General features: G+C 40.9%; 1 protein-coding gene across 1 annotated transcript in view; it reads right to left on the reverse strand.

Moving 5' to 3' along the window:
• Window positions 1-25,552, reverse strand: part of adgra2 (adhesion G protein-coupled receptor A2) — a 63,053-nt gene extending 37,501 nt beyond the window's left edge. Inside the window, exon 1 of the mRNA XM_036578559.1 lies at window positions 24,906-25,552. Coding sequence (XP_036434452.1) covers window positions 24,906-25,009 — 104 coding nt within the window. The 5' untranslated portion in view covers window positions 25,010-25,552. The remainder of the gene's footprint in view (window positions 1-24,905) is intronic.
• Window positions 25,553-25,924: the final 372 nt, after the last annotated feature.

Genomic DNA, 25,924 nt, shown 5'->3' on the forward strand with positions numbered 1-25,924 from the left:
AAATGTACTCCCTACCCAAACAGGAAAGCAGCATTCGCCTGCCTTTTGTTATTCCAGCTAATTTCCTGCTTTCCTTCTCCTCCCTCAGATTATTTGTATAGTTTACAACCAATCAATCAAATCTATCACAAGCTGACAGAAGTATACAGATGCATTTGCACTTTCAGCAGCAGTTACCCACCCAAATAGCAAGTTATTACCTGAATATTAGCAGATGAGCAAATTTCTTTTGCTAATCCTTACATCAATTATAATTTTTGCCTATAACTTTGTTTTCTTGAATTCCAATTACAACATCCAAGGATTCACACTTTAAGTAGCACACTGCAGTTGTTACTCACCCAAACAACAGCTAAGCATTAGTGGATTAGCAACTTTCTTTTGCCAATTTTTAGATAGATTGTAATAAAAAGCAGATGTGCTAAATTTTGAATGCTGTTGGTGTGCCTAAAATTTGTCTCCTAGAGTTCCTGTTATGACAGCCAAAGGGGAAATGAATGAATGGTAGTTTTTTATTTGGGCCGCAAAGCAAAAAGCCATTGGTTAGCGTGCTGCATATGGTATCTCGGCTGGAAAGCACAACATTGTGAAATTGCACAGCGCTAGTGCTCAACTTATTTTGAGAAGTCATTTACAAATCAATCATAATCTGGCAGCATACGTCTTCTATTTCTGTGTTGTAGTCCATGGCAAATGGGACTGGCAGGTTGTATATCTTAAAAGTAATTTATGGTTCTGGTGCCTGAAGATATATTTCATATTTTGAAGAGTCGATTAAATACACATGTAGTGTCCAGCAACAGAGACGTTTCCTGGCCAATCCATGCTGTAATTTCCAGACTCTCTCCAGTACACTCATATTTAAAATAGCACTATACTAAAATAGTGTGGTGAAAAGTTGTATTTTCTTGGTTCTTTTTGATTATACCTTTTTCTGGTCTCATTTGATGGTCGCAGGAATATTTGATGCCAAGAAAAACTGTAACACTCAAATCAAGGACTTCAACTCATGGCTTCCCCAAAAATAAGGAAAATATGATGATGGAATACACTTGAATAAATAAGAACATGTTCCTTTTTTATGGTCATTTTCGTTGTAGCTGACACTGATCTTGAGCGTTGGTGTCTCTGAAAAACTTAAGTGGACCCAATATAGAGCCATGGAGAACTATTAGAGAATGCATTTGAGTGTAATTGCAGCAGAAATAAAGAAAATGAGGCAAATGTAATGATAGAACACACACAAATAAATAAGAACATGTTGCCTTTCAATAATCATTTTAGTTGACAGTGATTATGATTAGTATGTTGAGGTTTGGTGTCTTTGGAAAACTTAAGTGGACCCAATCTAGAGCCAAGGAGAACTACCACCAAGTATTCACAGCACAGTGTAATTACAGTAGAACATAACACTATTTTTTCAATTATTTCCTCCCCAAATATATAATTTCAACGTTTACCAGGTATTAATGATGTTAATGTTTACGAAAATAGCAATGTTTCCAGGGATGGCCTCATTTCTGTAATAAAACGGCATAAAATCTGCTGCCTTTAGCGGCATCTTCTCATTCCAAGGCCAAGTCGCTTCTGGCTGGCTATATCTGTATGTGTAAGCATACTGGCTTCACATTTAAGGCTATCCTCATTTTCCCCATTGCCTCATTCTCCACACCGTTATAAACTCGTTCCCAAGCTAAAACACATCTTCGTTTCGGTGTGAAATCAACTTCTTAAAGTGTGTTATGGTCTTGGAAAAGTTAGACGCACTCCTCTGCATCCAAAACTAAATCTATAAAATAAAGCCCTGTTTTATTAGCACACATAAACTAGGCTGAGTGATAAGCCTAGCTCGTCTATATGAGCTAAACAGACAGTAGCTTGGGAATACAGTTCTAAAGAGGTGGAGGCTGAGCCCCAGTGAAGCATCTGGCCAACAACACAACACGGATGAATGGGGGACAGTAACAGTGAATGTGTGAATATTCACTCAGTGGGTGGACTATAGCTAGAAGAGAGTAAAGAGAGATAGCAAGGGTGTATTCACAGTGAGGAGTGGACCGAGGTGCTTTTTCTAGAGATGTGTGCTGTTTTTGAGCTCTGGGCTTTTGAGCAGGACACTCCAGGAACCGTAAGCTGGAAAAAGTCAAAGTGGTCAAGTACCCTTCGTCAATGTTTTTTCAGTGCTGACCAATCACATCAAAAAAAAGGCAGGCCTTCAGCGGCAGTTGTAATGGAAGAGAGATTGGTGATTGCTGTCCTTTCCTTCTAGAAAAAAAGGCACAGACCAGAAGGCCTGGACACCACCAAAATGAGCATATGTTGTGTTTTGGATGCTGGTATGCAGGTCAACAAGCATGATCATGCTGGGTGACCAGCTAAACCATCCTCAGACCAGCATAAATCAGCATAGTGATGCATGCTGTGCTGTTTTTTTTCCTGCAGGGCTCACAGATCAAAATCACAAGGTTATTTTTGTTAAAAGAGTTGAAGAGCTGACTCCAAATTACTACTTAAATAGCACATATGCTAGTTAAGTAGTAGTTAAACTGTCTGCCTGTACTTAGTGAAACGATAGCATGCTTACACAGCTGGGTTCTTATCAATGCGGTGCTTGAGATTTCAGGTAAGTCTTTCGTTGTTTCGTCATGTTACCTGCCGCTATTGCTAACTGTTGCTTAGAATGCAGGTGGTTTGCCTGAAACTCTGTTTCTTAAACACTTTCAGCTGCAGATTACATTAGTTATCCACCCAAACAACAGGTTATCAGCTGAATATTAGCAGATTAGCGCATTTCTTTTGCTGGTTTTAGATAGCTGCCTCTGCCTAGTGATGGGGAGTCGATTCCAAAAGAGTCAGTTCATTACCTCCAGCATGTCTGGGAGTCAGGGCAGACTCCTAGACAGTCAGAAGACTTGGAGTCGACTTTTCGTTTCTCAACTCTGTATTTTCTCGTTGTAATTGGCTCGGGGGACATTCTGATGGAAGCAAGGGTTGAGTTTGATTAGTGCAAGCTTTGGGTACCAACTTTATATTAATCCAACACTGCCCACCAGCTGCTGATAAAAACGTGATTGGTATGTCTGCCTTTACTTTGCACCGCTCTGCACTCTAATTCTGCAACGGGAAATCAACAAACCCTTTTCTTCATGATTAGGGCTACAACTAACAAGGATTTAAAACTGGGCAAGGAGCAAAAACAACAGTAAACTATGTTTTTCACAGAAACATGTAGCTGAAGTTGGCATACTCAGTAGGACCGGTCAAATTTTTAAAACACTGGGTTAGTCTGAGCCGAGTCAGCTAACAATTTTAGCTAACAAGTAAGCTACCACTGAGGGAAAAGCACAGCTCAATGCAGCCTTGAAAAACACAGCAGTGTGACCCCCCCCCAAACTCTGTAGTGTGCCTCACTTTTTTCCACTTTTAGGAAGAAATGCAGTGTAAACTCCCCCCCTTCAAAAAAAAAAGGGAGAGAGACAGAGAGAGAGAGAGCGAGAGAGAGAGACTTGCATGGACACAGGTCAGAGGGGAAAATATTGAAAAGGATTTCTCGTGGAAGTCGGGGAAGGAAACACAGAAGCAAAATAAAAAACACTTTGCTCTGAAAAAAAAAAGAAAACGAAAAAGAAAAACACAAATTGAAATTCAGTTCAGCTCGAGGTTGACGGATGTGGCAAGAACTAAGAACTCCCTTAAAAAAGTTTAAAAAGGTCACCTCCTCCTCTTTTCGGTTGTTTTTTTTTGGTTTGCATGATCACCCGCTTTATCTCCGGCTCTATCCTGCCTGTCGCTTTCCTAGCTGCCCAGAAGACACGATCGCATTGAGCCTGCAATACAAACACACCCCCACCCACACACACGCACACACACCGCTTTGCCTTGAGTTTATCTCACAGTCACATCTGGAGTCTATCAAGTCCAGCTCTAACCCCAACATTCCCCTCCTCACGTTCCTCTCTCCTGTACTTTTAACCCCCTCCTGACCACATCTCTACTGTCACTTTAAAGAGGACTTTCACTGCTTATTCAACATTTTTCTCTAATTACATTAAGAGGTAAACAAAGTCTTTCAGAGCAGTTTGATGTGAAACATTCTGTTCTAGAGGAACTTATCGACTCAGAATTGTTTACAGTGGTGGTGATAGGAACCAGGTGCCTAAAGAGTTTAACCCAGGGGTCGTCAACTGCAGCTCCGGAGCTGCATGCGGCTCTTTTACTGCCCTGTTGCGGCTCCACAGCAGAATTAGATCTTTAGGAAAAAATAAAATAATCCATCTTTACAGTAAAATAAAGCTCTGCTGATCGTTCAACACAGTTCTAACAATAAATGGTCTTAAACGCTGGAGTTAATGTAGAACTGCTAATTCACCCTTTAACATTGAAGGCTGGCACGCAGACTGCTGGAGCCGAACAGGCTTATTTGTGTTTATAATCACTCCAGCTGGTTTCCTGATATGTTTAATCTGCAACAAGAAACTGTCAGACACTAAAAAGTTCTCATTCGCCAGCTTCTTGATCAGATTTTCCGTTCCACCTTAAATGGTGCAGCAGTTACATTCTGGCGCCTCAGGCACCATTTAAGGTGGAACGGAAAAATTTGAACAAGAAGCTGGCGAATGAGAAGCGACTTTAGCCTTGTAAAAAGTCAAACGCTGAGAGACATTCTACAAGAAACTATTCCACTTTTGGAAACGTTTCCTGCCAGAGATGTGAGAAAAGCGTCTATAGCTAAGCTAAAGCTTTAAGCAGAGTAAAGTAAGTCTGTGTTTTCGTTTATTTATATTTTTAGCCAATACTAGTATATTAGCACATACTGAGACATATTTACAGCCAAGATGGTAAAATGGACATAAAATGGTTTGATTTTTTTCTGTTGTTGTCTCAGTACTGTTGTTGCACTTATTTGACATATAGAGGATGTGATCTAACAAAGGTAAAAATTCATCAATTTTTATTTAGTTTGTGTTACAAACTACATTTCCAACAAGAAAACGCACATGAATAGGGATGTAAGTTACACATCCCTCATATTTTATCACTAAACAAGACAATAATAAGCGGTCCCCAGTCTTAACTGTGCTATGAATGACCCTCAGACAATGAAGCCTTGTGAAGCCTTTACACTATGACAGAAAACATGGCAATGCACAGAAAATTGACACTCGTTTTGAGAAACATATTTTTCAATAAGTTCATGGTGGAGAGGCAAGTTGTGAGGCAAATTAGTCCTTATTTATTAAGGTTTACAACTAACCATCATCAACAGTACATATAAACAAAAGAAGACACATGTAGGTGCACTGGTCAATTTGGATGACAAATAAAATGGCTATATTTGTGTTGTAGATATTGTAACCTTGTGACCCCTGTAAAGAAATCCAAGCTTCTCTACAATGGAACATTTCACATTAAAGCACTTAGTTCACATCTCAATAACTAATTTATGCAGAAATTTAAAAAATGGTGGAAAAACACATTATGCTACTGTTATGCTTGTTATATTTACTCATTCTGAGAATATATATATATATATATATATATAGAGAGAGAGAGGGGTTTGGACGTAATTTGAAAGCAACTGTTGCTCTTTACATTGTGTGTACATTTTATGATGAATGGACCAAAAGAAGTGGCCCAAACTTACGTGACAAAAGTCTGGTTCCGTTGCTTTACATTAAAAGTATGTTTTTTGCTTCTCCTTCAAAGTAATCATTTTGGAGATAGAAGATTTTGCTCCGACAGCAGTGATATATATTATTGGTCAATTTCAGCCCCCAATTTTCAGCCCATTCTGCTGGCTAGCTCACGATTCTACCACACTATAATGGTGAGGGCATGTACACGCTTCCTCTGATATGAAACCACCATCAGAGCTCAACAAGTTTGGAGGACAACAATAACTGACAGTTCTGTAACATCGGCTAACAGACGCCCACACTGGCTAGAACCGCGCTGAGTGATGGGGGGAAGAGGGAGGACCATCCTACTCAGCCACTGAGTGAGAGACCAGTCATGCTGTCTTGGGCTTCTGACCTTGAACGCTGAGGGTGGTTGTGTAGTGTGATGTTTAACGGAGTGTTCTGATTGGACAGGAGCGAATAGGAGGGCTTGCTTTCGGCTTTGGTTTAATGGAGGAAGCACGGTTCAGTTCACGGCCGCTGCCACCACCCTTTAACTTTTACAAAAAGCCTTCAGTCCAGCCGTGAACTACTCACACATACAGACCCCGAGGTCACCGACTCACCTACACTGGAAACCATGTTAATCTCCATCATTAAGACAACATCCCACTACCCTGCATCCACAATCAGAATGAACACACTGTGATAGTCTCTCTCTCAGTTCAGAGAGAGACTCTTTTTTCTGACTCTTTTTCTCTTTCTTCCTAAGTCTCTCTCTCTGACTTTTTCTTTCTTCCTGATTCACTCTCTATTTCTCTCTGCCTGACTCACGCTGACTCTTTTTCTCTCTCACTGAATCTCTCTATTTCTCTCTCCCTGACTGACTCTCTGACTCTTTTTCTCTCTCCCTGATTCTCTCTCTTTGACTCTTTTTCTTTCTCCCTGACTCTTTTTCTCTCTCTCTGACTTTCTCTCTCTGACTTGTTTTCTCTCTGACTCTTTTCTCTCTTTTTGACTCTTTCTCTATCTCCCTGACTCTTTTTCTCTCCCTGACACTCTTTCTCTGACTCGTTTTCTCTCTCCTTCATTAACTCTCTCTGACTCTTTTTCTCTTTCTCCCTGACTCTTTTTCTCCGTCTGTCTTTCTCTCTCTGACTTGTTTTCTCTCTCTGACTCATCCTCTCACTCCCTGACTCTCTCTCTGACTCTTTTTTTCTCTCCCTGACTCTCTCTCTCTCTGTGATTCTTTTCTCTCTCCTGATTCACTCTCTTTGACTCTTTCTTTCTCCCTGACTCTTTTTCTCTTTCCCCTATTTCTCTCTTCCTGACTCTTTTTCTTTCTCCCTGATTCACTCTCTCTCTCTGACTATTTTTCTCTCTGACTCTTTTTCTCCATCTCCCTAAGTCTCTGTCTCTGACTCTTTTTATCTCTTCCTGATTCACTCTCTGACTCTTTTTCTCTCTCCCTGACTCTTTTTCTTTCTCCCTGATTCACTCTCTCTGACTATTTGTCTCCCTGACTCACTCTCTCTCTCTGACTCTTTTTGTTTCTCCCTGACTCCCTCTTTTTCTGACTCTTTTTGTTTCTCTCTGACTCCCTCTCTCTCTGACTCTTGTTTCCCTGATTCTCTTTCTATGACTCTTTTTCTTTCTCACTGATTCTGACTCTGATGTCTCTCTTTTTGACTGTTACTCTCTTATTATATCTCTCTCCACCTGATTCCTTCTCTCTTGCTGACTCTCTCTCTGACTCTCTCATTCTCTGACTCTTCCTCTCCCTGACTCCTCTCTCTCTGTTTCTGTCTTTCTCTCTCTCACGCGGCATGTGCATCTTTAGTGTGATGTAAGGAAGGCAGAGAAAAGTTTCAATAAAGATAATGTGTGTGTGTTTGTATGTCTGTTGGTGTGTGTGCGTGTATTTGTGTGTGCGTGTGTGCGTGTGTGTGTGTGCGTGTGTGTGTGTGCGTGTGCGTGTGCGTGTGTCTGTGTGTGTGTCTGTGTGTGTGTGTAAAACAGTGTCTGAATATCCACAATCTTCTTTTTCCACTGTCCTAATAAGATTTAAATCCACATTTTAGTCTCATTATCCCCAGCACAGCATTCACAGAGCCAAGACTTACTTATTATGGTCATACACACATGTACACACACACACACACACACACACAGACATACAGACACACACACACACACAGATTCTTTCCACCACATCCACGCACTCTCTTCATCAATCATATACAAGTGTGTATTTCCTGTCCAGATCTGACGTGGGCTCGGCTGCAGAAAGGCTAGACGAAGAGAGACAGTCTCTAAGTACAGAAAGTCTAGGCCTCTCGCTCACACACACACACACACACACGCACTGTCAATGTGCATTCCATTCTAACAACAATATCTAATATACACCCACTTACTGTCTAAGAGCATCTCCTGTGGATTGGAGGATTAGTGAGTATTCCAGCCAGGCATTGTTTTGATTAGAGATGGGGACTCGAGTCAGCGACTCAGACCTGAGTCACACTACAGTTGCATGTTGACTGACTCGGGTCTAGCCAACTTGTGGTAAATGATCAAAACCTCTAATTTCTAACCGTATGTGTGTGACCTAAGCTTCGTTCACGCACAGTCATTACTGAAATGCAGTTTTCTCACAGCCGGCATCATGACGGCATCAGGATCAATTCGGCTATGAGTAACGAGCCTTTTATTATCCACCTTATTTTCATGCGACCACTGTGTTTTGAGATTATGGTCAAAATCCTCAGCTGGGGAAGGTTAGTGTCATTCATTAGACTTTCAGCTAAGTCCCAGAAAATGTGCTTACATATCGTTATCGTAAATCAGAGTATGCTGTTTACATGACCATTTGAATAATCAGATAACTGCAGAAATCTGATTATGATCAGATTTACTGAGTGCACGTAAACACAGTCCCTGTTTAAAAGCCCAGGTGTTATTGTACGTATGCATAAAACCCAACGAGATGACAAACTGCCAGGTGAACATCCCTGTTTGCTGATAACAGACTCTCTTTAACTGGTGTATCACTGGAAAGAACACTGGAAAGCTGCTTGGGGGAATCGTCTCCCCTGTCTTTAGAAGACTTCACCTACGTATGCCAACAATCCCTGTTCTCATAGTTCTACAGCCGCTTGTGTGAAGGTGTGGAGAGAGAGAGAGAGAGAGAGAGAGAGAGAGAGAGAGAGGGAGACAGTGCCCTGCACTGCCCTGTTTCTTCTCCACCTTCACGAGTCCAGGGGCCAGAATCTAGGCCAAATTCCCTCCGTCTCTCACTCTCTTCTTTCTCTCTAATTATTCTCATTACTTCAGCTCAAATCAGTGTTGGACAGGCTGCTGTGATCTGTCCACACACTCGTTAGGGTCACCGCTCGTTAGCAGGGCCTGTCTCATTATAAAATGTGTGTGTGTGTGTGTGTGTGTCTGGTGTGTGTGTGTGTGTGTGTGTGTGTGTGCGCCTGTCGGTGCCTGTATGTGTTTCAGGTTCAGCCCCGAGTGAAAAGAATTCAAATTAGGACTGAAAAGGCTTAAAAGCAATACTAACATTGTGAAAATAAACATGACAACTTCAGTTTTTCAACTGATAGTAACATCTTTGTAAACATGCGGATTTGCCTAAATGTCTGATTCATGCAGATTTTGCCTAAATGTCTGATTCCTCGTTTGTTTTGCTCCTGGTGATGCTATTGCAGAGTTTTATTGCAGCTCTAATCAGATCCACCTGATGCTCATGGAAGTATTTAGATTAACCAACAATAACCAACGACAGATGTATTTAAATTAACCAATGACAACCAAATATTTAAAATAACCAACGATAGACGATGGCAGAATTATTATAATTAGCAGTTGACAGAAGTATTTAATTTAACCAACCATAATTGATGACAGAAGTATTTAAATTAACCAACAGAATGATTTAAATTAACAGACAATAACCAATGACAGCAGTATTTAAATTAACCAATGACAACCAATGGCAGAAGTATTTTAATTAACCAACGACAACTGATGACAGAAGTATTTAAATGAACCAAAGATAGCCGATAACACAAGTATTTAAATTAACCAATGAAAACCGATGACAGAAGTATTCAAACTGACCAACGATAACCAATGACAGAAATATTTAAATAAACCAATGATAACCGATGACAGAAGTATTTAAATTCACCAATTACAATTATATCCTACAGTATTCACAATTGTTTTAAGTTTTAAGAGGGAAATGCCACCTGATAACGCAGAGCTTGTGAACTGGCCGTCCTGCACATTACACAGTGTTCAAGCCTCAAAAAATGGAAGTGCTTGGCCAAAAAAGGCATTGAGCTGAATTTAAAGAAAATAACTGCTTTTAAATCATAATCACAACACTGGACAGAACAATCACAATTAGATATTCTCCCCAAATCGCTCAGCCCTGTGATGCGACAGCCCTGGTGTATGGAACTGGTTGTGTGGGACATAATCTGTTTCACTCTCTTGGTGCTGACAGAGTGTCCTCACTGTGAGAGGAAATCATTTGTATTAAACAACATCCCACTTTTATTTGAACTAAATATGTGTTTGTATGCACACAGTCCAGCCTGTCCAGATGCATGCATGGCGTGTCCTGTGTTTCTTGAGACCTCTCAACACCTGCCCTTGGTAGCACACACTGTATCACGAACACAGCTGCACATGAAGGGTTTTGATTTATCTTGTTATCACAGCAAACTCACACACACATACACACTCACACACACACACACACACACACACACACTCACACCCACACACACACTCACACAGGATAAGTTTCAGTATAGTGGTGTCCTGAGAACAGACCCCAAGAGCTCTGTCCACCTGTACATGCAGCACACAGTCACTACCCACCAAAAGTTTAGGGACACTTTTTCTGTTGAAATTCATGATCTTTGCTGTAAAATCGAATGATTTTTTTTCACTGTAATGCATTTTACACCTGTAATAGTTTTATCAAGGGTATTAATAGGGAGCAGAGGCAGTAGAGGCTGCAGTAGCAGCCTCTAGTCTTCTGCAAAGGCTTTATACACTAGATGTTGGATGTTGCTGTGAGGATTTGATTGCATTCAGCCTCAAGATCACGTGTGAGATCAGGTACTTAGGTCAGGTTGGATGATTAGCTCTGGAACATAACTCAAAGGTACTGGATGGAGCTCCATCACTCCAGAGAACACAGTTCTACTGGTACACAGCCCAATGCTGGGCAGCTTTATACCCTGCGACTGTGTTGAGCTGCTAGTGAGCAATGAAGGGAGAACGTGTGCAATACAAAGAGTGTTCTGTGTACAACTGCTAAGAAGAAAAATAGCATTTAAACACAATTAAAGGACACTTTTATAAATGTTGACTTGCTGCTCTCTCACAAAGATTAAAAGTGAGTCAGCGTCTGGTTTTGTAAATGTCGCATTCCCATTTAAATAGTTCCATCAACATTATTGAAGAAAAAATGTATATTGCAAAACTGAGGAACGTCTAAAACAGATGGAAACTGCATTTTGTGGCTACTGTGAAAAAGGGTTAAAAGGCTGAAAAGTTACAACAAGGGGATTAAATAAGTGAAGTGTCATCATTCCCAAAGCGAGGGCTTTTCTCAGTTCCTACAGTTTTGCAGCTTTTGCAAAGAAAAATGATGAAGTCTGAATTTCCATTTAATATGTTGAGTCAAGCAAAGCAATAAAGAAAACACAGTCATTTATTGAGGACCTCAGGAAAGGTTAAGTGTCTCCACACCTTCTTTTATGCATGCACATCTGATGTTAGCATATGTGATCTGCTGCCCCCCTAATCCCACCTCCACAAATTGGAATGTGGAGCCCTTGTGTCCTTATAAACCTCTACAGCAGCCTGTATGGGTATAAAACGAGCGCGGCAAAGTGGCTGCTGCTGGCCAGGTTGGTTTGGCTAGCCGTGAAGGAGTGCTTTTCTTTCAGCCAGCCTGGCCTTAATGAAAGAGAGGGCTGTGTGCAGTGCAAGCGGAGAAGCAGCGGGTTTGGCCCACCAGTCCTCTTCCTCCACCCTCCACGACAGGCACCATGTGTGTGTGTGGCTGTCATGCTACTGTTCTGTAGTGTAGAGAGGAGAAACTGAAGGAGAACACATTCTAACTACAGAGGAACCAGATGTCCAGCTTTATTTTTGTATTAGGAATAATAAAAAAATCTATATAAGTAATCTCTAATCGACTTGCTTGTGTGGTTTCTAAGATGGTGTGACATACTGTTATCTAAAAAAATGACAATGTCGTCCTTTGTCCCACATGGAGCCCTAATGCTGACAAGGTCGGCAACCCACATGTTAAGAAAAGCCATTTTATCCTTTCAACAAAAATCAAACCATATCGGGAGCCACAACTTTTTATGTCCATTTTACCATCTTGGTTGTAAATATGTCTCAGTATGAGCTAATGTGCTAGTATAGGCTAACAAAGATAATAAAATCGCAGACTTACTTTGCTCTGCTTTAAGCTTTAGCTCAGCTATAGTCGCTTTTCTCGCATCTCTGGCAGGAAACTTTTCCACAAAGGTGGAATAGTTTCTTGTAAAATTTCTCTCAACGATTTTTTACGAGGCTGCAGTCAGCGTCTCATTTGCCAGCTTCTTGTTCAAATTGTCCTGGTCCACTTTAAATCTTAAAAATCTCCCGTTCCTTAAATGGTGCCTGAGGCAGCAGAATGTAACCACTGCACCATTTAAGGTGGAATGGGACATTTCGAACAAGAAGCTGGCGAACGAGAAACTGACTTCAGCCGTGCCGCATGTTGCCGACCCTGACTCTAGTTACATATTGTTAGTTGTCTGCTACTTAATTTCCACATGACAATTACATGAAACAGCTAAAAACAAGCACGCAAGACATTCAATTAAATGACTCCACTAGTTAGTCAAATTAGCGGCTCATACTTTTAAATACATTGCAATCTTGCTAAATAAAGTAATTTGCAATGAGTTAATTACATTTTTATATTTGTAGCATTTTGTATTATTCTATCTATGGTTCTTTACTAAATACTTGACTTGTAAATCTGCTGTGTAAACGTAAAGCCTTGAAAATGACCATTTAAGCAGCAATGACGGTTGTACTTCATGTCTTGCTCATCCTGTTCTAGAAGCACTACGCGTTCATTCAGGCGCGCATCTTGTTTTCCTCCTCTGTAATAATTTCCATCCTTTGGTTCCCAAAAAATCTGCGTTCAGTGTAAAATTGAGCGTCAATGAATAACCTAACTACATACATCACAGTAACAGTGGGCTAAAAAAGAGGAATAAATGCTGTCTAAACAGCTGTTAGCGTTAGCTGGCTAGTTAAGCCAGCTGGTTATAGAAGCGTTAGGTTCGAGAAACTCATTTGCTTTTTTGCTTAGACAACGAACAAAATGAAAAACGACCAACTTCGCATAAAGTCAGTCAGGAGGATCCTCGCCGAAGGCTGCAACGTGCACTGTGCACTGCGATGGTTTCTGAGTGAGCATGTGTGCACACTCACAAGGGAATTCACAGCATTTAATGCTTACTATTGATTTGTTTCATTAGAGTAACAATAACAGGAGGCTGACATGTGAAGCAGATTCATATTCATAGGTTTTCTTGTTAAAAATGTTGGTGTTTTTAAACTTCAGATCACATTCTTTACATATCAAATAAATGTGAGAAATAACGTTATTAATAGAGAAGAGCAGATTAAAAGCCAGAAACTGTCTCTTTCACATACAGACGTTATGGGTTAAACAGAAACATGGGAAGACAGACGAGCAGGAAGGGTTAGTCTGAGGTAAAACAGCCCCAGCGCTGCTCGGCCGAGAAACACAGCAGCACATTTAGCCAATTCAGAAACATTCCACAATCAAGACGTAAAGTGACAACACGTCTCAGACTCTCATCACAGTTACTGTGTTTCAACAGAGAGAGAGAGAGAGAGAGAGAGAGAGAGAGAGCAAGAGAGAGAGCGAGAGAGAGAGCAAGAGAGAGAGCGAGAGAGAGAGAGAGTGAGAGAGAGACAGAGAGAGAGAGACAGACAGAGACAGAGAGAGACAGAGACAGAGAGAGAAAAAGAGACAGAGAGAGAAAAAGAGACAGAGAGAGAGAGACAGAGCAGAGACAGACAGATAGACAGACAGAGAGCGTGAGAGAGTGAGAGAGTGAAAAAGAGAGAAGACTAAGAAAGAAAGAAGAGAGATGGAGAGAATGAGGGAGAAGAGAGTGAGAAAGAGAGAAGAAAAAGAAAGGAGAAAAGAGAGAGAGTAAGAAACGAGAAAGAAAGAAAGGAGGGAGGGAGAGAGAGAAAGAAGAGAGAAACGAGACAAAGAGAGTGAGAGAGAGGAGAGAGAGTGAGGAAGAGAGAAGAGAAAGAAAGGAGACACAGACAGAGAGAAGAGAAGAGAAGAGAAAGAAGAGAAGAGAAGAGAAGAGAAGAGAAGAGAAGAGAAGAGAAGAGAAAGAAATGAGAGACAGGGGAGAGGGAGCAGAGAAACAAAGGAAAGACAGACAGACAGAGAGAAGAGAGACAGATAGAGTAGGGAGAGAGGGGAGTGAAAGAGAGAGAAAGAGAGAGGAAAGAGAAGAAGAGAGAAAATAAGGAAAGGAAAGAAAGAGAAAGACAGAGGAGGAAATAGAGGGAAGCAGTGAAGGAGATAGAGAGAGAGAGAGAGAGAGAGAGAGAGAGAGAAAGAGACAGAGAGAGAGAGAGAGAGAGAGAGAGAGAGAGAGAGAGAGAGAGAGATCTGTTTTTAGAGGCTTGAAGCTCAGCCAAAAGAGTTTGAGAGAGATTTCCATAATAGGATGCACAGAGGAGAACACATGGAGAGTGACGGATAGGGAGGGAGAGAGAGAGAGAGAGAGAGAGAGAGAGAGAGAGAGAGGGAGAGAGAGTGAGAGAGAGAGACTGAAGCAGACGAATACAGACCGAGAGATCCAGAGAGAGTTTTTCTTTCATTCTTATCAGTAACATATGTGGTATGACCATCAATGCTTTGGCAGCATTATCAATGGAAGGATCCTGCCAATAACTCACTCTTTGAATTGAAGATGACTGAAGACAAAGACGAAGCAACAGCCGGGAAACAGAGAGCGAGAGAGAGACAGAGAGATGCAGAAAGAGGGTGGTGGTTTAGAGGGTTACACAGTAGTCGCATAAGAAATAAACCATCTGTACACAGTACACATCATTAAGGCAGAGTCTGAACAACAGTAGAGCAGTGGATCATGCTCAGTCATGCACCCCCCACACACACACATGCTCCTGCAGGGGTCTTGGCTGAGGCCAGGAGTGTTACCCACAAAGCATGTAAAAGAGGGCCTCGTTCATACAGTGCATTAATATATAAGTCTTGGGCGATGCCGGAGTGGGTAATCGGGAGATTCGGGAGAGTTCTAGGCCGGTTACTGTGAGTTACTGTGTATAAACTCACGCATGTGAACACAATTATCACTCAGACACACTATAATTGTTAAATTTACGTGTATATCTGTAGTAATTTAGGGGTTAAACCAGCGAACCCCACCTCAAATGGTACAGCCCCGGTTTGCTGATTGTGACAGAGTCTCGTACAGTGGACAGAGATTAGATGAAGCTGAAGTGAGCTTCTTAGCCTTATTTCCCGTTCCACCTTAAATGACACAGCGGTTTCATTCAGTTGTTCACTAGTGTATAACTGCTGCACTATTTAAGATGGAGTGGAAATTTGCTAACATTAGCGTTGAGAGATTAGTGCATCAAATTCAGCATGATGGTGTATCTGGTACTGGCTGTTCAACATGACGTTTATAATGAACAGCCCTTCACATGAAGCATGTTCAATGGTTACGAAACAAGAAATCATATTACGTAAATATGAAGAAGGTAAAGCAATTATAACGGCAAAAAGCAACACTGCCTCCACTACCACCATGTTACCTTTCGGCAATATTTGCCAAAAGACTTAGGCCCAATCCCATTTCACCCCTTGCCCCTACCACTTAGCACTCACCCCTCCGTTTTGCTCATTGACGTCTAGCGGTAGGGTGTCCCAATTTTGGTTGAGATAGATGGGTAGGGCAAAATGTTAGGGCTATATGGCCCTCCAAACTGATGATAAATAACTGTAGCATCCCCCTCTGTGAAAGCATATGATTCCCTAAATGTAACTGAAGCCCAGCAGTGAGGAGCTGAACTTTACCCTCCTCTGCTATCACTGCAGACTGGCAGGGTCACCTACAGAGCTGCGCTACTAGCCTGTTAGTGAAGTAATGTTCTTTTTTATTTAAGGGTATTTGAGGAACCACTACCCCTGTAACTGAGTTCCAAGGGGCAAGATGACAAATCGAAAACAAGGGGTAGGGGTAAAAATAAGAAATGAGATTGGGCCTTAGAGTGCCTACACGCTAGAGTCTGACACAGTGTCAGAAATGCAGTCCCCCAGTGTGTTTCAGTTTGGACACTGTGATTAGCTCAGTTGGGCTAAAAACGTGCCTGTATACAGTGAAAAGATGCTCTGTCAAGCACTCAAACAGTTCAAACCATTTCAATTTCTGCTGCAACAGATTCTGGAGGCACGTCAACCAATAGAAACGTGGATGGGCAGCACAGGCAGACGACAGATATAAATCCAAGATGGAGGAGAGGCTGATCAGTAGCGTCGCAGTGAATTCTTCTCCTGTTCTATATGACTTCTTTGCCTTCATAGCTGTTCTCTGCTAGGCTCTGCACGTGAGCATCGCCAAAACTTTCTTCTGATTGTCCATATTTCTTCTTTTCTGGTTCTGGTTTTTGATTTTGAGCTATACAAACTCAAGATCTGCACGTCTGCGTCTACCGCTCCGTCCTTACGTTGTCTAATGTGTAGGCACCCTTAAACCAAGTTCTTTTCAAACACACTTACAACAGCGTGTTCGGCTATAGTTTGATGTCGTTTAGTGAGTACACTGCTGACTTTAGATTTACACTGTAGCTAGCAATAGTAGCTAACAAGTAATGCAAGCTGCCTGCTTAAATCATCACACAAATGCCTCAAACTGTTCATGTGGTTTCTGACACTGTATAATGAAGTCATATGCAAAAGTCTAGGAGTCCAAGTCAAAGGACATGTTCTGTTTCTAAGTAAAAATAAGTTAATGCGTCTCTACAGAGAACATATTTGTAATGTACTATTACTGTTTATTTACTGAATTTAACATCTTGGGGGAAAAATGGTAAAATATAAAATGTGGCATGTGCAAAAGTCATTGCATATATTATTATTATTATTACTATTTTATATTTTGTTTCCTACACGTTGAACTCAACAAACACTGAAATTATGCACTAAAACTTGCTAAACGTTCATGTTTAAGTGTGTTAGAGAACGTGTAGAGAACGTGTTAACTTGCTTTCACTTCAAATCAATAAAACACGTCTTTTGACCAGGGGTGTTCAAACTTTTCCGTTACAACTGTATAGTGTTATCTATAAAAACAGGCAAAAATCTTTCTATGTGCTTGAAGCAAACTTTGAATACACTTAAAGTAAGGGGGCAATCTTGTAAATGTAATTTTTTCTCTGAACTGTCGCTTTATCCAGTTCTTGCCTGGAAAAGTGCTTTGTGTGTGTGTGTGTGGTTAATTGATGTATTGGGGTGTGTATGTGTGCGGCGTGCATAGCTGCTGTCCCACTGACTTTTTAAGATGTTGTAAGTCTGCCTCCACCCCCGCCCTGGCTCACCCCCCCGCTGCCTTAAAAGCGCTGTCCCAGGTACCAGCTCGTGTTTGTGGCTTTGGCTCAGGTTTCTAAACCTTCAACCTCTGCTGCTCCCCAGGGGTCCTTGTCTGCACTTACAAAAACAAGCACTATCAGCTCCGTTTTCCCCAAACAAACACCTACGCGCTGGCGACTGGCCGCGTCCTACACACACGCAGCTAATGATGGTGCGCATGCACACTCACACATGCACTCGCTCTTGTATTACTATCTTTACGAGAGCTTTAGTATTGACTTGTAGAGTTAAGATAAAACAGTTATTTTGATTTTAATTATATTGATTTGTTCAGGGTTGATGTAAATCCACTGTTCTTGATAGAGTAGCCGAGTCCACAGTGGTGGTGATCCAGGCGTCTGAAGGGTTAACTGCCTCTAAAAGCTCCCTAACAGAATGTTAAAACATGAAATAGTTAGAAATACTACACCTGATGCCTGAGGCACTGTTTTATGATAGTTTTGAGAAAAGATTTGGACTAAAGCATAATTTTTCATAAAATGGTTATATTTGTGTTGTAAAAGTTGCAGAACAACCCCTGGTTCCTATCACCATGACTATAAAGAAATCTGAGTAGACAAGTTTCTCTACAATGAACCATTTCAACGTAAAACCACTCTGAATGACTTTGTTTACACCTCAACAACTGAATTATGAAGAAAGCTTGAAAAAGAGGTGGACATGTGATGCCTATTTGCTGCTGTAAGTTATCCTGTAAAGCCTAAAATAATAATTTAAAAGTCAGAAGCATCAGGTCATAATTTGTGGAAGTTTTCCAGACCACATCATACATCTTTACATATTATTGTTGTGTGCCCAGGCTCAAAAAGAAGGTCTGGCTCAAAGTTTAGCTCTCAAATGTAAAATCAACATTACACTGATAAAGATATGATGACAACAGTAGATCATTTACTCACATCCTCGGAAGACTTCACCAAGTTTTGACTGAGTTCTCTTTGAATGCTCAATGCACTTGCAATCATCAGATTCATCCACTCGGGGAAGGGGTCCAAAACACAACCGATGTTGCAATGTTCCACCAGTGAGGTCTCCAAATCCCCAAAACTCAATGTGATTTGAAGAAAGTTTGTGATGATTGGTGCAGTATATGCTTCCATTACTTGGTAGCTGTGTTAGTTAGCATTGTAGTTCCAGTGTAAAACTGAAGAAGCAAACTTAATACACTAAACAAGTCTCAACTAACTGACTATTTTTGGAGTAAGCTGAACACAAAGCAACTTCAATATTCTCATAGGGAGCTGAGCAGTATCTTGTATCCAACATCTTGTGTCTAGCACTAGCAGGGATATCTGGCCCCCAGTAAGCGAGAAAAACAAAGCATACAAACACACACGCCTTTATAAAGGCAATAAATAAGGTGGTCTGGGCGGAGGAGGTGACTGTGAGGTTGTGGCTTGACTTTTACTCTCTTTCTCTCTCTCTTGTTGTCATTACTGAGAGAGCCGCACTTAATTAAAATCTGCTTCTCATTCCGAGTGGCTGCTACTGACCCTGCCCAGGCCATTAAGACAGCCCTTTATGACTGCTTTCCTCTCTTGCTGTTCTGGCTGCATTCCGAGAGCTAAATACTGCACCTATGGACCCAGATCTGAGCGGTGATTCAGGGCATGCATGGACTGTATGCATGCATTATTAAAGTGACTCACGCTCTTGTCATGTACTTCCACTTAGTGGCCACTTAATGAGGTTCACCTGCCTTACAGATCCACTACATAGGTGCACAAACTTTGTTAGCCACCCTATAGCCCCTCATCAGTGTTCAGCTTCTGGCCACTCTTGGTTAGATATTTTTAGGTGGTGGACCACTCTGAACCTAGAAGTGACATGTGAAAATCCCCAGAAATACCTCTTGTACTGGCACTGGTATAGTTACGATTAATGGTGACCTACAGCACAGGTGTTTCTGATAAACTGGCCACAAGTATGCATTTCTGAACAATGATCTATAGTGAGGTGAGATATAACAAACTTTAAACCAGACCAAGACTATAAAGAAAGATCAATCTAGGATCAGTTGCTGCCTTTTACATCTTACTCAGTGGAGATGGGCAATATGGAGAAAATACATCATCATGACACATCAAGACATTTTCACGATACGCATCATGAAACATGCAGCTGGTCAGTGTTTTTATGTACTGACAATGTTCACAATAAGCTGAGAAAGGCAGGTTGTCACATAATAGGAGGTTATTGATCACTATATCGATAAATACTTTCATACTGCCCACCCCTTTCACTCAGTCTGATTTTGTAAAAATGAAATATTGTAAAGATGAAATTGTAATGTGAAGGCTACATTAACATTATGAGCTTCATTGCTCAGTTATGATGTTTTTCTCAGATCCAACCTTTTTGTCTTGATGTTTCAATGTTTCCAGAGGTGGAAAGTAATGAATTACATTTTCTCTCATTACAGTACTTGCATACATTCTTCCCTCTGACAATACTTGTTAAGTAGAAGTACATCATAACACTTTTACATTTACCTGAGTTTATTTTATATAGAAAACATTAGAAAGTGAAAACAAATGCATGTTTCAGCTTGTTAACCATTTAGAAGAAAGTCTGGTTGAAGCTGGAGTAGGAGACTTTTCAGAAGCCATGAAGTCTAAGCCAGTTTTTTAAAAAAAAATCCAACACGCTCCCAACTTTCGACCTTTCTTCCAAAGCCACTTCCCCAAAACACATGAACGTGCATGGCCTACGAACATTTACACATACAGATTACATAAAATATAAACATAGCCAGCTAGCTTACACCTACAGCTTAGCTAACACTAGCGTTGGACTAATACATAATGTGGCTACGTAAGCAATTCAGGAAAAAAACTAATTCCCCCAAAACAAAACAAACCAGATAATAAAACCTGTCAACAGAGAAATAATAACCTTGGTGTTGCTTTCCAGGCCTTTCAACTACCTCAGGTTTCACTACCGTTGGAAAGCCACACTGATGTTCACTCTGGTTTGACCTTGTGCTTAATCCAACCTCTTTTTGTTCAAAGCCTTTTCTACTTCTGTCTTTCTTTTCTGTCTTTCTTTAGCAAGCTGCCGTAGGTACCTGTGTAACTTTCTCTGTCATTCTTGTGAATGTAGCTCACTACCTCTCAGCTATGTGTGTGTGTGTGTGTGTGTAAAGCTGCATGACAGACTCCACATAACGCGCAAATGAGTACATAATTTCATTCAGCTTTTTACAGTTCTGTGGCCTCCACAAATAGTGATTTATTTTTATTTTTATTGTCAGAGCATTTGATTTATTGATTGCTATCAAGATCTAAAGAGTACTTAAAAGAAATACAACAAAACTATTTCTAAAATAAATCACTTATTCTACCTTTAAACTGAAAAGATTCCGTTTTTCATAGCTCCAAAAACGCTACAGGTCAGGACGTGCTCAGATACATCACGTTTAGAGGAGACAGAGAGAGGCAAATGTGACCAGCATGTATGATGAAGACACTTTGCTTAGTTTGTCATCTTCGTGCATTTTCAAAAGAACTACAGAACACAGCATTATTATCTTCTGTCTCCTGTTGAAATCTTTGCATTTCACAATTCAGCTCCACTTTGTTGCTTAAGAATAACTACAATATCTATTCATTATTAATATTGCTCAATGCTCACTTCCTATTGGTAACCACCGCATCACTTTGCTCCTCATTTGCATAAAGCTAAACTCTGCTCAACTCTGTTGCGTTGCTTTCACCACCCACTTCACAACGCAAACGTTCACGCCACCTCCCGTTGCCAGAATTGCCATCTCTCATTGAAAATAAATGACCTTTGGCCTTCTTGGCGCACTGCACTGCTGCTGGTGTGAACAAAGAGTGTGCAGTAGCAGAGCATACCGTGATCAGTCTCAGGACTCAAAATTTGCCATTTTGTAATACAGTGATAGGCAAAATTTTGGCCACCCCTGGTCAAGTGAACTATTCTCCTGGTTTTCTAAGTAAACAACACATCCTCTACAGATAACACACTTTTGCACATTTTAATAAACAATTAGTGTTTATTTGCTGAATTTAACATACTTGCCGGTGCAACCGTTACAGTTTATATTTAAATTTTTTCAAAATGTTAAACTCAACAAAAAAAAAAAAAGAAACTGTGCATTAAAATGTGCAGAAGTGGGTTCTTTGTAGAGGATGTCAACTGACCACTTCTGCACAGGACTGTACTGTGTTTTGCTTTAGTTTTCTTTGTACAGGTTTTTCCAATGACGTAGCCAAATCAACTGAGAACTATTTTCAGATTGTGATCGCAGATATACAACAAAGTAACTGCTTGAGTTGTTTTTCCTTATTTGAATAATATCCGTCATTAATAATTTTACTTCTGCTCCCGCAAATGATCACTACAGTAACAGTCCTCATACTTAAGTAAGAATTTTCAGTACTTTTTCCACCACTGCACGCTTCACATGATTGTACGCTAGTAAGTGAATGCAGGTTGACCTTATTTAATCAAGTTAACCACTGCTGACACGCTGACCACAAATACAACAATACATGCTTCGTTACAGTTGCACTTTTGAATGCCATCTGTTTTTGATTGGAGAAGATCATACGTTTATATATGATCACCTCACATTTAGGTTAAACAATTTTTTGTGACGCTTCAACCCTGTAAAGTGAAAGCAATTGACTTGGCTCAGCATTAGGACATCTAAATTTAAGGTATGAGGAAAGAGAGGTTTAAGCAAAGCTCCAACCCTGAGACAATCTGCCCTCACACCCCAGTGAAGTCTACTAATAAGAAGATACCCACTATCTATCCTCACGCCACCAGCCTTTCGTCAACTTAGGACAAAATCCTGCTTCTCCCCCTGCCTGCCTCCCTAGCAGTCTCGCCTCTCCTCCCTCCCTCCTTATCTCTCCGGGCGGAGAAGCTTTTTCAGATTGTGATAGATGAAGGGGTAATTAAGGATCTCTTCGCTAGAACTCAGCGATAGCCACACGTACTGTCTCATCCTCCCTGCTGGAACGCGGCCTGAGAGAGACAGAGGAACAGTCTGGCCAGACAGATTCTCTACACCAATGGGGCAAAAGCAGAAAGAGAGAATGTGGCTGGCTGGTCTGATCACTGATTGTTACTCATGTAATCCTTTTTTACAGTAGACATGAAATTTCCACCTGTTTTGGGGGTCCCCCAACTGAACTACGTATTCAATACTTCAATAACGTTTTAATGAATTTTTATAAACCTGGAAGAGAACTGGATTTTCATCTTCGTAGGTTTTACTGTGACAGTTGTTCAGGATTGTTTGACGTCAAGGCGGCTGCAGTTGTTATCCACAAGGTCCTACAACTGTACTGTCTTTTGCGGTGCATTGTTGGACTGTAAGAGTTGGACTGGCTATTCTCTATTGTTTTTTCAGAAAACAATACAAAAGTGCAGACACAACAGTGGACAGGGTTTTAGAAATACACTGAATATCCAATAGTACCCAAACGCCCTTTCTAATTAGTGGATTCAGCTATTCACTGCTGACACAGGTGTTCAATTGTGCACGTACAGCTTGTATAATCTCCATAGAAAAACACCAACCAATAGAATGGGATGCTCTGAAGGAGCTGCACATGAGCCTAAAGCTTTGTTCACACAGCAGGTAAAAGCTGCCCAAATTCAATCTTTTTCTTCATATGTGACACAGATGTGTGATCTGTGTGTCAGTGTGAACAGCAAAAAACGCACCGAATCGATTTTTAATTCCGATTTGAGACGCTTTCATATGTGGTGCTGAAATCCAATCTGCGGCAATGCGACTCAGTCTGAACAGCCAGATCGGAATTCATGCAACTTTTACGTCAATCCAACTCGACATTCGTCATAATTTCGTGCTGCTGATACCTCATAAACATTTAGGCTGATGTTTCAGTACAAAAAATTAGAAGAGTTCTGCTTCGTTCGCAAACGCTTTGTGTTCAAAGAGATTTTGAAAGAAATGGCCGAACGCGGTTGTAAGAGAACGAGGCTGCAGCGTCAAAGGAAAGTTAAAAGTCTGAAAGCAAAGTTTGAAGAATCTGAGGACACAAACCGAAGAAGTGACCAAGCCCTTTTTACAGCAAGCACAAACACATTCTGGGTGATGAGCCCAGCTGTCAGTCAGTGAAGCTTCATGATCGCTCCTGTGACGCTGGCAAAGATGAAACTGAAGCTCCGAGGGCGACTGGCGTTCTTTGGCAGCTATGATTGTTTACCTCTGGATGAGCCAAGTGAAACAACGTGACACGTTGTTCTTTTGCGCATGCAGAAGAGCGTTTTAGGAGCGTGAGCTGTTCAGACTGATGTTGCATACAGGTCACATTTAAAAGATTTTGTGAACAGCCAAACGAAAAAATTTGGTGAGAAAATTGGATTTGGGCCACTTTTACCTACTGTGTGAACGTAGCCTAAGCTCCCCATACCCAATGCCAAGCATTGGCTCGAGAGGTATAAATCTCCCCAGCACTGGGCTGTGAAGCAGTAGAGCTGTGTTCTCAAGAATACAGATCTGTTTAATACAGATTTATATAAACCTTCTAACCACTGAACAAACATGATAAACCTTTTCCAAATGTATTAATAATCTATTTTTCAAATGTAATGAAGCAGAAGTAAACGGCTATATGAATGGGCTGTATTACATGTTGAAAATAGTTTATGGCTAGCCAAAATCTGCACAGCAATTTAACTGTAGTTTATGCTTACATAAGAATAGTCCTCCAATTTAGTTATCAGTATCCATTTTATACATTTGTTTACATGGTTAAGTGACACACTTTTTTTCTTGTCATGTTCTTGTCCATTTTAAGAGTTTCTTGAGTATAGACACATTATACATAATACAATATTGCATCATATTTTAGAGGTTGTGGAACTGGGATGGCAGCTGAAACCTCTTGCCACCCCATAGATTCACCCCTGTTTATACAAATAGCCTGGAGATATGATGTAGCTGGTCTTAGTCCCGATCTGTAAGATCACTGCCTCAAAAAAACAAAAAAATGTTTAAAAAAATAATAAAAATTGAAACTAAAACAAGTTGTAAAGAATCTGCTGTTCACCCAACAAATTACTCTCGGCTTTGTTTCAAATATCCAAAGCCTAAACCTCGTTGTGGGCCTGGATCAATGGCTTTGGAGGTCAGTAAACTTCTGGCGCTACATTCTGATCTTAACATTTTGTTCCTAATAAACTCCTAATTAGAGGGTAGCTGCTGATTATACAGATGTCACAGTGTTCCCTTTGAGAACAAGTAACCTTCTTGAGGGAAGGTACATCTTGTGCTAGAAGAGATCACGTATAGTTCAGCGATGGGTCCTAATGCTTTTTCCCAGCATCATGTGAAATAGTCCTGGCTATTTGTCCACCCCAAGGCCGGCCCGTGCGTGTTACGAGCTTCAGCTCATGGCTAAGATCCATGGGAAAGAAAGGACAGATCAAAGGACTGCCATAGAAAGGTTGTGTAAAGCTCTCTGATGGCCATGAGGATGAGGATGGCGATGAAGATGAAAATGACCATAATTACTTACAGTTTATCCAGGGAGTACAAGCCGGCGAAGGAGCCATTTTTCAGAATACGGATTCGGTTGTTGCTGAGGTTCCTGCAAGAGATTAAAAAAAATGGTTTTAGCATGAAAAATGTTGTGTTATTTCTATGTTCACGAGTCAAATGTGAAATAGAACGTCCAAATTCAACACAAATATGCTTGTGGAGCAAGATTACTCAAACAGGCATTCTTCAACACACCCCTACATAAAACTGAACACACACACGCAGAACCAAGACACACACGCATGCATCCAATAAAAACATAACTGTACAGTAAACACCCTCGCACACTCATACATACAAATTAGTCCACACTAGCACAAAGGTTCCCTCACATACACTCCTAATACGCTCACTATAACCCTCCGGCGTTGCGTGCATGGAGTGAGCTCTGCTCAGTATCTTAGAAACGCCAGGAAAGAAAAAGAAAGAAAAAAAAAAAACAAAAACTACAAACCAAAGCAGACGGAGGACCACCAGCTCTGTTACACGCAACTCATCAGTTTCCACCAGCATATAAACCATTTAAAAGTAAGTGGAACGGCTTTAAAGAACAGAGATGTTTAAATGCTGTGAGAGTCTCATGAGCCATTTAGAAGATACATGGTACATTACACTCTTTAACATTACCAACACTGACTGCCCATAAACATCCATTATATTCCTGTTGAGGAGCAAATCTCCATATTAACTAAATATTTAAACACAGAGAGACAAAAACACGAGAGAGAGACAGACAGAGAGAGAGAGAGAGAGAGAGAGAGAGAGAGAGAGAGAGAGAGAGAGAACAAAATAGAGAGGCAGAGACACAACGAGAGGACGAGAAAAAGGAGAGAAAAGAGAGAGGAATGGGAGAGAGATACAGAGAAAGTGATACAAAGAGTTATACAGAAAGAGGGTGATACAGACACAGAGTGACACAGATAGAGATACAGAGAGGGAGAGAGTGATTCAGAGAATGAGAGTGATACAGATTGTGATACAAAGAGGGAGTGATAC

Source organism: Colossoma macropomum, unplaced genomic scaffold, assembly GCF_904425465.1.
Source record: "Colossoma macropomum unplaced genomic scaffold, Colossoma_macropomum, whole genome shotgun sequence".
NCBI classification, from domain to species: domain Eukaryota; kingdom Metazoa; phylum Chordata; class Actinopteri; order Characiformes; family Serrasalmidae; genus Colossoma; species Colossoma macropomum.